Source organism: Octopus bimaculoides, chromosome 4, assembly GCF_046866305.1.
Source record: "Octopus bimaculoides isolate indiv1 chromosome 4, ASM4686630v1, whole genome shotgun sequence".
NCBI classification, from domain to species: domain Eukaryota; kingdom Metazoa; phylum Mollusca; class Cephalopoda; order Octopoda; family Octopodidae; genus Octopus; species Octopus bimaculoides.
Genome location: NC_142931.1, coordinates 120,614,354 through 120,626,898, shown reverse-complemented (window position 1 = coordinate 120,626,898; position 12,545 = coordinate 120,614,354). Strand labels below are relative to the sequence as shown.

Genomic DNA, 12,545 nt, shown 5'->3' with positions numbered 1-12,545 from the left:
CTCACCCCAACCACCACCACTTGACAACCAGCGTTGGTGTGTTTATGTCCCCATAACTTACCAGCTTGGCAAAAAGAGACCAACAGAATAAATACCAGGCTTAAAATAGAAATAAGTATTGCGGTCAATCTGTTTCACTAAAACCCTTCATGGTGGTGCCCCAGCATGGCCACTGTCTAATGAGTGAAACAAGTAAAAGATAAAAGACATGTGTGTGTGTCTTTGTGTCTGTGTATCTACCCCCACTTCCTCGCTGCTTAACAACTGGTGTTGGTGTGTTTATGGTCCCTGTAACTTAGCAGCTTGGCAAAAGAGATCAACTGAATAGGTATCTGGCTTAAAATAAAATTAAGTACTGGGGTTGATCCATTCAACTAAACCTCTTCAAGGCTGTGCTCTAGCATGGCCACAATCTAGTGACTGATGTATAAGATGTTATTGCATCATGTGACTACAACAAGCCTCTACCCCCTCCTGCTTGCAAATAACAAGGTATTAAATTGACCAGGGGTTGGTGTAGTGCTACAACAGGTGGTACTAAATGCTTATTACCAAAAAAACAAAAACAAAAAAATTTCAAGTATTATTCTTATATAAAATAGGTTGGTGAGGGTGGGACTGGGGAAACTGGTGGAAGAGGTGTTTAAAAAATATTATTGAATTGATGAATTTGAAGGCACACACATGGAACAGCCTCCTACTGAGTCTTCCCAACTCAAAACTGAATGAAGTCTTGCTGACCTGAAGTTGACACCTAGTTTGTGATAACTTCCATGTGTCAAATAATTGGGTTTTTTTTTTTTTCTCTTTACATGTTCTGCTACCACCAACCACCACCACCAGCAACAGCAACAACAACACCTCCACCATCATCATCATCTCTACCACCATTACCATCACCATCACCACCACCAGCATCACTTACCACCACCACCACCATTTTCTTTTTCATTTGCTTTTAACAAAAGATAACTTGAATGCTCAGAGTTCCATTTAGTTTCAAACCATCAACAAACTTAGCTGACCTCTTGGCATCTATCTGGTCAGCAGCCCTTTTCTTGTTGACAGACAGTATTTTTTAAGTCTTTAGTTCTAAACCTTCCAAACAAGACCATCATAACTTGTTCTTTTTTTTTCCTTTTTTGTAAACCCTTGCTAAAATTATGTGTATGTGTGTGTGTATTTTGGTTTAACACTGTCCTTGTTCCCCCATTTCTGTTCATTTTACACACTTAGTTGTTTCTTATTATCCAAGCAACCTTTCTCCATAACACTTTTACACTTCACATCAAATGCCAAAGACTTCTTTTCACTTTGCAGAATAGGAACAGTTTGTTTCTTTTTCTTTTCTCCCTCTTTATTTTTTTTTTCCAGAATACAATTCTCCCTTTACCATAACAGACTTTCAAAGACTCAAGGCAACCATCAATTGTCTTTTTAAGTATTATTTCTATTGACTATAATATATGTTACTCTTTCTTCCTCATTACCTCATTTTAAGCCTAATTAGTTAGTTGCACATTCTTATTTACATCTTCTTTGTTTACATAATATACTATAATATATAAATATAGGCACAGGAGTGGCTATGTGGTAAGAAGCTTGCTTCCCAACCACATGGTTCTGGGTTCAGTCCCACTGCGTGGTACCTTGGGTAAGTGTCTTCTACTATAGCCGCGGGCCAACCAAAGCCTTGAGTGGATTTGGTAGATGGAAACTAAAAGAAGCCTGTTGTATATGTGTGTGTGTGTGTATGTGTTGGTGTGTTTACATCCCCATAACTTAGCAGTTTGGCAAAAGAGATCAATAAAATAAGTACTAGGCTTACAAAGAATAAGTCTCAGGGTCGATTTGTTTGACTAAAGGCGGTACTCCAGCAGGGTCACAGTCAAGTGACCGAAACAAGTAAAAAGAAAAAAAAAAGGATATATATACTAGCTTAAAAGTCATACTCAATGTGGACTTTCAAGTTGGCTCCTGCAGAGAGCTAATTGGGCCTATGGCCCAAAATTTGAGAGTAATAATAATAAAACATTTATTGGCACCCTACCGATATGGTATTACTTTAAATTCAATTTAAATGAAGAGTTCTTTTAAAATTTGAATTTTCAACTGTTAAATCTTCATACAGACCTGATCCCAATGCTGGATATTCGAGAACCAAATGAAGGGTAGATTTTAAATTCTGGGATCATCTTGATTTCAGAAAGGTATGATATGTCTATGTAGACTGAGATAGAGAGGTCCCGGACGGACAGACAGAATTTCACGTTTATTATAATAGATATGTTTATATATATTGGGTCATCCCATAAATAATACAGTTTTTTCTAATTGCATGAAATTGAAATAAAAGCTGGAGGGGGATGGGATAAACTACCTGCATGGAAAAATGGAGACCACCTCCCCCTGTAGGTTGAAGTTAAAATAATAGACAGAGAACACCACTGGACAATACAAAAACTAAAAGAAGCAGCACATATGTTAGGACACAACAACCTCCTAAGCAGACCGAGGGCAGATATGAGCAGCATATGGGAACCGGTATTAAGGAAGGATAGAAAAATATTAGATTTATAAGCCCTAAAAAAGTCACTCCATAATTGCCCATGGGCATATGGCGTAGTGGTTAAGAGCACAGGCTACTAACCCCAAGATTCCGAGTTCGATTCCAAGCAGTGACCTGAACAATAATAATAATAATAACATCGAAAAATACCTTAGGAATGAGAACCCAGGTTCGAAATTTCCCTAAGACACCTGAAGAAGGCTGGAGGGTATATCAGCCGAAGCATTGCGTTAACAACAAACAAGATGAGGACAAATAATCATCGAATGTCAATAATGTAAATAAGGTTTCTGATTTAGACCTAATGCCAAAAACGTTGAGGAGAGAGGTTTAACTCTAGCATTTAAACAGACCATATCTGGTTCAAATGTGTTGAGTATATTCAATGTTCAAACAAGCCAGACCTGGCCTCTTACACCTACCCTACCATGTCATTATAAAAATAAACAATCATGTGATCAAAATCTTGAAGCAACAAGATGATGTATGATTAATTCAAAACAATGTAAATAAATAAGCATTACATTTGACAGAACAATTTGAATGCTAAAGGGTTAATTGATGTCATCAACACCAGCACTTCATTGATACTTTATTTTATTGACCCTGGGGGGATGAAAGGCAAAGTTGACTTTGGCAGGATTTGAACTCAGAACATAAAGGGCTGAAAAAATTACCATAAAGCATTTTTTCACAATGCTCTAATGGCTTTGCTAATCTACCTAATAATAATAATTCATTCTAAGGATACAAATCCTGAAATTTTGTGGGAGGGTGTTAGTCAACTACCCTGACACATCACCATCACTGCTACCACAGCTCAACTGTTATTTATTTTATCGAGCCCCAAAAGGATGAAAGGAAAAGACAACCTGAGTGGGGTTCGAACTCAGAATGTAAAGCTGGAAGGAATACTGCTAAGCATTTTGTGTAGCATGCTAACAGTTCTGCCAGCTCATTGCCAAATAATATAAAGGGACCCCCCACGCCCAAAAAAAATTGGTAAAATATTAAGAGAAATAAAATTAACTAACACATTGATTCTGCAAGATTGTGGATCAAATTTTCTTAGCAGAAATGCTTTACATTTCTCTTTCTGTGTGATAAGATGCTTGCTTCTCAACGACATGGCTCTGGGTTCAATCCCACTACGTGGCACCTTGGGCAAGTGTCTTCTACTATAGCCCTGGGCTGACCAAAGCCTTGTGAGTGGACTTGGGAGACAGAAACTGAAAGAAGTGTGAGTGTGTGCGTGTTTGTACCCCATCACTGCTTGACAGTCAGTGCTGGTGTGTTTACGTGTCCGTAACATTATTAGTTCAGCAAAAGAGACCGATCAAATAGGTACCAGGCTTAAAAAATTAAAAAGTACTGGGGTTTGATTCATTCAACTAAAATTCTTCAAGCCGGTGCCCCAGCATGGCCACAGTCTAATGACTGAAACAAGCAAAATCATACTCTCTTTTAGTCCAACAACCCCATGTCTCCCTCTCTCTCTCTTTCTATCACTTTGTCTCTCACTCTGTCTCTTTTGTTCTCTCTCTTTTTCTCTCTCTCCCTCTGTCTGTCTGTCTCTCTTTTTCTCTTTCTCTCTCTTTCTCTCTCTCTCTCTCTCTCTCTCTGTCTCTCTCTTTCTCTCTCTCACTTTCTCTCTCTCGCTTTCTCTCTTCCAAGTTAACAGAAGAAAGTATTGGTTAAAAGACAACACAGAGTTATGTACATGAGTTTAATATTCAACGATAAACAGTTGAACTGTAAAAAAAATGTATTGGGGGAACTGACAGTTTGCTATACATGAAAGATGCATGAATTAGCTTTTAACCCTAACTGCCTTTTTCCTCTCCTGAAACACTGACACAGGATATGGGGAAATTTTTTGTTTTGTTAGGATACTATTACTAACCCTTAAATTTGAAATGAAATGTTGTATCCAGCTCTATTAGTTTTATAGAAATTGGGTTACTGTGTTCTTCAGATCAAGTGCAGTTCTGAGGACTGAGATATTGTGGGTTTATTGAAAAAGAAAGAGAAAAAAAAAATTCTGTTTGAGGTGGTGCATCTTTGATGTGTTTTATTTATATTTGTTGTTTTCTTTATCTATAAATATGTATGTGTGTGTGTGTGTGTGTGTGTGCATGTGAGTTTGTGTGTGCGCATGTGTATGTGTGTTTGCAAGTGTGAGTTTGTGTGTGTATATGTGAGTATGTTTATGCATCAGTTGATAAAAAAAGCATGTAATCTAACAATGATTATCTTCTAATTTAAACACACATAAATGCATACAATCAGAAGCCTCTCTCCCCCTTCCTCTCTCTCTCTCTCTCTATCTATCTACATACACACACACACACACACACATATATATATATATATATATATATATGTATGTGTATATATATATATACATGTATATATATATATATATATATATATATATATATATATATATATATATATATATATATATATATATAAATAATACATTTCTAAATCCCTCAGAGAGATTTATGCAGTAGTGATGCGATAAAGTAGTTGTATGCTGTCAACTTACTGTGACAGTCCCACGAAGGGAATAATACTACTGCTATTTAGCCCTAGGAAGCAGCACCGCTTCCTGTCGGCTTTGACACATTTCCTGTGTCCTTATGTTTACAAGGGGGGTGGGGGGACAAGCACCTCCACTTAGCTAAGCCTGCATCCAAAGACATGTTTCTGAGTCTTTGCTCGTCATCAGTCTAGAGTAGCAATGGCCTGCTAGTTGGAGATGCCTGTCAAGTATGTATTATTTCTATTTTTGAAATCAGTGAATGTGTTTCACTAGAATTATTATATGTTTACGAGAGCTTTATATATATATATATATATATATATATATATATATATATATATATGCAAACAAATCACAAATCCCTTCAGGTAGATGGCCTTGCTCAATTTGTAGAAATGTTGTAGTTAGAAACTCCATAAGATGTACCTGGTGTAAGCTATAGACATATAAGAGATACAGCAATATCAGAGTAAAGTTAACGGGGAAAATAGTTTTTGTGTGCGGAAGGTGCACATATATATATAACAAACTCTCTCATCGAAGACAATGTATGAGTGTTCAAGGAGAAGAGGATGGGGACATTGGTGATGGCATCAGGATCTTTGGTGACAATGCTGGTAATGATGATGATGATGATGATGATGAGGATAATGTTGATGATCCTATTTTGTTAGTTTGCTGTGTGTATGAAAACCAGCATGGTGTTGTTACTTTGATACTAAAAGCGTGGCAACACCAGGTATCTGTCTAACCTAGTGCTGCTCAACTGTTACTATTATATCAAAGTACCAACATCCTGGAGAATGTTATTTCTGTTGTGCTTTTATGTTTTAGTTGTTCGTGAGTAAACTTTTGGCACAAGAGATTATTATGTCATTACAAGAGTCTGCAAAATGATATAACCTTCATTTGCGAAAAAAACTACAACAATAATAACGATAAGGAGGAGGAGGAGGAGGAAAGAATTCCACAGGATTGAATGAAGTACTGTGGAGAAATAACAGAGATGAGATAATAAAAGGATGAGAGACAGTTGAATCAAAGAAGTAGATGTGATGTTAAGTAGCTAAGAAGTTCAAAGGGGCAAAGGCCACTGTATAAAAGGTAGAAGAGGAAGAAAAAAAATGATGCAGCATGCTTGTGGACAAGTGGCTGTAGTGTTTTGGCTAGTAAGTCTTTTGCTAATTAGCGGAAAGATCTTCATTTGGATGTAGTCCATTTAGGTTGTCGTGTCCTCTTTGGAGTATGTTTTCAAGGACACTGTTCAGTGAAGCAGTAGATGTCTTTTGTGAAGTGTCTAGGTCAGGTATGGGCAACCTTTGTAAGAAGCAGGTTGCATGAGACATGGCTTGTCATCAGGCAGGTCACATTACTAAAAAAAAAATTAGTGTACTTTTTCATTAGGCATGCCATTTATAAAGTTCTGCAGACTGCAGTTTGCCCATAACTGGTTTGGGTTGAATGTGGAAGATACTTGTGTGGTACAGAATTTAAGAAAGTATGAAGGTGATATAATTTAAATAGGATTGCGTGATGGTGCATGTAACAGCAAGTAGGTCATAATGATGCAGAATGAAGGGCGTGGGAGACAATCAAATCTTGGGTTACATTGGTGTTGATCACAGAAAGAGCTTCATCTATAAAGTCTACAATGTTTTGAGGGTACTGTATTGGTGGGGAGAGGAGGCATATGGTTTAGTGGTTAGGGTATTGGACACATGATTGTAAAACTGTAGTTTCAATTCCTGGGCCAAGTGATGTGTTGTGTTCTTGAGCAAAACACTTCATTTCATGTTGCTCCAGTCCACTCAGCTGGTGAAAATGAGTAATCCTGCGATGAACTGGTGTTTCCATCCAAGGAAGGATATATACACCAAAGAAACGAGGAAACTGGCCCTATGCTCCTTAGGAATGGTAGAGTGTGAATGTTGTGAAAGTGTCCCAGGTGGGGAGGTAAGGGAGAGAGTAAGAGAAAAAGGAGGAACTGTGTAGTGAGGGAAAGGAAAACTAGAAGGTACTCTTGAGGTGGAAAGATGGATAGTGAGAGAAAAAGCAAGAGGAAAGTGATGGGTGGTAATAGAGGTAGGTATCAGTGCTTTTTATTTGGTACCAGCACCAACAGGATCACCAAGTACCTTGCAAGACAAGAACCCCCCAGATGGGACAGGTGGGTAGTATTGAGAAGATGTGGCTTTGTGCTAGCTGTTAGATTTAAGGTACAGAGGTGATGTAGAGACTTGGGCTGGGTGAATAGGCAGGATGAAGTGACTATAGCAATGATGGAGAGAAATATAGAAAAGGCTTGGGTGCAGGGGTTGCAATAAATATGTGAGGGCATTGAAGGTGATAGCAGGTAAATGAAGTGTTGATGATGGAGAGCTGCAGAGGGAGGAGAGAGTAGGTGCAGAAAGGAGGTGATTGGTGGAGACAGTAAGTGAAGGAAGAAAGGTAACTGGGAGTGGGGAGAAAAGTTAATGGAGAAAACCAGGGATGTAGTATGTGCCTATTCTTATTTTCTTATTGCCCACAAGGGGCTACACACAGAGGGGACAACCAAGGACAGACAAACGGATTATATCGACCCCAGTGCATAACTGGTACTTATTTAATCGACCCCGAAAGGATGAAAGGCAAAGTCGACCTCGGTGGAATTTGAACTCAGAATGTAGCGGCGGACGAAATACCGCTAAGCATTTCGCCTGGCGTGCTAACGTTTCTGCCAGCTCACCACTTAGTATGTGCCGATTCTGCCCTTAGGTGATAGAGGAAGTGATGGGTGTTGGAGGATGAAATGTAGGGGAAGAAGGTTAACAAAGCAGAAAGGATGGAGGTAAGCATTACCAAAGTGGTTTTAGGATATCTATTCAGCTGTAGCGGACAGGTCTTCTTGAGTACAGTTAGACATTAGATATCTCAGTCTTTTGTCATCTCCTTCTATAAGATGGAACATCTTGAGATCATCCTTCATTACTTCGTCCCATGTCTTCCTGGGTCTCCCTCTTCCACAAGTTCCATCCACTTTAAGAGAGCAGAACTTCTTTATGCAACTGTTCTCATCTATGCACATCACATGACCAAACTAGCACACACTGTGAAGAGTGTGTGGTATTTACTTAACTGAGATGTTATCTAATGTCTAGTTACTTAACACCCAGTGCAAAACTGATTGGTAGTGATATTAGCTGAAATGGATCAGTAATACTGAATATGTTGATTAGAGCGTGGCTGTTGCCAGTACCGTGTGACTGGCCCTCGTGCGGGTGGCACGTAAAAGCACCCACTACACTCTCTGAGTGGTTGGCGTTAGGAAGGGCATCCAGCTGTAGAAACTCTGCCAGATCAGATTGGAGCCTGGTGCAGCCTTCTTGCTTACCAGTCCTCAGTCAAATCGTCCAACTCATGCTAGCATGGAAAGAGAATGTTAAACGATGATGGTGATGATGATGAAGTATGTATGTACTTATCATCATCATCACCATCATCATCATCATTTAATGATCAAATAGTTATAGCAGATTGGATTCTACTAATAGCAACTGAATACTGGGTAATGCATCAAATACATGTTTTTTTTTTTTTTTTTTTTTAATATCCCTGTTTTTTATTTAGATTTAATGCTAATATATCCCTGAAATTTTGTTCTCTTCCCTCTAAAAATTTCGTTTATACTATCCAATAAATTAAAAGAATTTTTTTTTCTTTACAAAATTAAAATTTCAAAATCTAGCTCTCATAGCATTACTGAAGACATTGACATAGTTGAAACTGCCAAGGCTGCAGAATTCTTCTTAAGTGATGGAGTAATTCTGACTGGAACAGCCACAGGTTCACCTGCAGATCAATCTGAACTGGAAGGTAAGCTTCTGTCTCTTTTTCTTTATCTTTTATCCTTAATCTTTTACTTGTTCTAGTCATTGGACTGTTGTCACACCGGGGCACCACCTTGATAGGTTTTACTCAAATGAATTGACCCCAGTAATAATTTTTTTATTAGGCTGTATTATGTCAAACTGCCAAGTTACTGGGATGTAAACAAACCAACACCAACTGTCAAGTGGTGGTGCACAAACAGCAAGACACACACACAGCTACATACATACATACAGGTCCAAATAACCTACCCATTTTATGCTCAAACTGGCCATGCCCAACTTCTCACATTTACCCTACAATGTTATTGTAAAATTAAACAATCACATCATCAAAATCTCAATGCTATGAGATAAAGTAGGATTAATTCAAAGCAATGTGAATAAATATGCATTACATTTGGCAGAGTAATCTGAATGCTAAAGGTTTAAAGAATCTGGCTAACTAAAGGGAAATGAAATATGTTTTATAAGCAAGATAAGCAAAAGTAATCTGAATGAATAATAGCATTCAGACTAGAGTAACAAGAACAAGCAGCTAGGAATCAGAAAGAAGCTTCTTGTTGTTAACAAGGAAGAAAGCTAATATGAAAGAAAAGATGGTGAGTGGGTGGACATTGAAAATCAAGAACAAAATGCTCACATAGCCAGAAGAAGGTAGCCTGAGTTGTAATCATCTAAAAATAACAATGAAAATAAAGCACTTAGTGATTAAAAAAAAAAAAAAAGAATAAAAGAGTGACTAATGATAAGGCTTGAGTTAAAAGTAACAAAATTTTGTAGAACCATCCAACCATTGCTAGCATGGAGAATGGATTTCAAAGAAAGAAAAATGGATGATGTAAGGAAAGAAAGAAATTAATTATGATAACAACAACTACAATAACTGTTGCTAATTTAGGCAGAAAGCTAGCATTTCAAGGGGAGGGGTTAGTTGATAACATCCCCCATCCCTCACCCCTGTCCTGCTGTACTTTTACTTTATTTAATTGGCTGATCGCTGGATTCATTTTCCATGTGACAACAGCTGTCCAACATAACTCAGACGTCACATGGATACATGTAGTATGGTTTTGTTGCTCCGTGTGCATCTTGAGCAGCCCTGCAGCTCTACCGATTTAGGAAGGATTTCTGAAAGTTATCCATAGTATACCTGACCTAAATGTTCTCCTGAAGAGTCTCCAGCAAGTTCATCCTTGTTGACACCTAAAGTTTCCTTAAGGGCGTCCAATTGTAGAAACCTAGCCAAAACAGACTATGGAACTTGGTGCAGCTCCTGGCCTTGCCAGCTCCGGTCAAACTGTTCAGCCTATGCCAGCATGGAAAGTGGACATTAAATGATGATGATGATGACAACGATGACATCATATTCTTACACCCTGCCGGCCCTTTAGTATATTGTTGAAGTGAGACTTCCAGTGACTGTATGTCTTGATTGGTAAAGGATGGTGACCTTCCAGATGTCAAGCACCCAATCTTGGTCTTTTCTTGAGTCTTGACTTATCAAAGAAATGAACGATGGAATTGCATGCCATACCTGGGAGATCACATTTGTACACTATCCAGGAATTTATGTGAGTGGTACAACTTCGGTCTAACACTCTGCATCAGCAGCCACAGCATGTCAAACCCACCTCTCAAGGGTCACTAGTACAGATGGCAACATCTGACCAATAAAACACTTCCATTTCACAGGAAGAGTGAAAGACACTCCAATTTAGTCTGACCTCAATGGAAATTGAACTCAGAATGGGAAGGTGGATGAAATGCCACTAAGAATTTTGCCTGGTGTGCTAACGATTCTACCAGCTCACAACCTTTATAAATGATAATAATCCTTTCTAGTATAGGCACAAGGCCTGAAATTTGGGGGAGGGGAACTAGTAAATTATGTCAGCGCCAGTGAAACACTGGTACTTTATTTATCAACTCTGAAAGGATGAAAGGCAAAGTTGATCTTGGCAGAATTTGAACTCAGGACATGAAGTGTGCTAACGATTCTGCCAACTTGCTATCTTAATAATAATAATAATAACAACAACAATAAATACCCTGATGCAGTACCAGGCAATGGCTTTCATGGCTTCTCTCTTAACTGATTGGAAGTGTTATCATGTGCATTGTTTTGTCTTGGTATAACAGATGGGCTACAGCAAATATTCTGCTCAATACCACAGATTTGCTTGTCAGTTGTTTGACCTTAACTAGCTGAGCATGTCCCTTAGTGGCTGACGATATGTGCATCTCTGATCATGAGCAGAAGTAGTGGGTGAGCATCATAGCCATGTGTTGAGAGGAATTCTTTCGGATTTGGATAATTTACCTTTGGAAACATGGGTGTTTCGTTCAACATCCTTAAACAACCCTTATTCAGGGACCTTTTGAGCAGGGTGGGCTACCTGAAGAAAATTCTAACTGGGCCCCACCTGCAAGGTCATGTGCTATTTATGTTGATATGAGATCACCATGTCGTGCACATATGGTTGTGATGCATGTGCCTGGTGTACCCTTATCAGATGGGTAGTCATGATAGGTATACTGGGCTTTGTATATTTTACCCCAGTGTCACTTTGACAGCATTCACTGCTCTCTCACTCAGTAATAATAACAACAGCAGCAACAATAATTTGTAATCCAAACTAAGTAGAAAAAAAGCAGGATGCAGCTTATATTTAATTTGTTAACTGGCATATTACATTCCTTTTTTTAAATTTTTCTTTTTCCTTCTCCAAAAAATAGGTTAGAAATTTATATTTGTGGGTGGTGAGTCCCTATCAAGTTTTGCTTGATCAAACATTGAAGTTGGAATGATAAATATCAAATGTTTTCAGACTCTATTGAGTTGCTGTGTGGCTTCTAAGCATGTGCACATACTTGTGTGGGTGGAGAGCTTACCAGATTGAAAAAAAAAAAAAAATAGCCACGAAGTGAGAAAGTTACCTGAACTAGGCTGTTAAATAAAAATGTATGTATAATTCAGTGAACATTTATTTGTTTCACTGTTCAAACAGTCAAGAATCCTACTCAAATTTCTCAACACACTTATGTTTCAGATCAGTGCATTCCCTCCTTAAAGTTGTAACTAAACTATGCACTATTGTTACAAATAGTGAATGAGTAAGTCCTGAAATATCATTGGTGGGTGTGTGGGTGATGAAGTGGGCAGGGCGGTTGTTAGAAAAGACAGTAAAGTGACTAAGCAAGCTAGGGAAATAGTGTTTTGGATGATAAAAATGAGGGAAGAGAATAGTCATTTAAATATTTATTTATTTATTTACTTATTATCCTCGAGTTTGTTTTGTTTTGTGTTTTAGCACATAGATACATTTTGCAGTTATAATCTTTTTAGATACTTTTCAGGAAATTGAATTTAAAAAAAATTTTTTTTTAAACCTATAGAAAAGGTACCAAGAATACTTTAGGAACTGAAATTTGATATCTCTTCTGCATTCACTAGACATATCAGTCTTTAATACTGAAGTACCTGAAGAAGTTCTTTTGAGAACTGTCTGTGTACAAAATAAATGATGATAACAACTTTTCCCCATAGAATATTTTT

General features: G+C 38.0%; 1 protein-coding gene across 3 annotated transcripts in view; it reads left to right on the top strand.

Annotated features, from left to right (window-relative positions):
- LOC106874859 (uncharacterized protein F13E9.13, mitochondrial) overlaps positions 1 to 12,545 on the top strand; it is a 139,816-nt gene that overhangs the window by 102,775 nt on the left and 24,496 nt on the right. For all 3 annotated transcript variants that reach the window (XM_089351267.1, XM_089351266.1, XM_014922756.3), the window contains exon 5: positions 8,845 to 8,972. In XM_089351267.1, the coding sequence (XP_089207393.1) occupies positions 8,845 to 8,972 (128 nt within the window). The remainder of the gene's footprint in view (positions 1 to 8,844; positions 8,973 to 12,545) is intronic.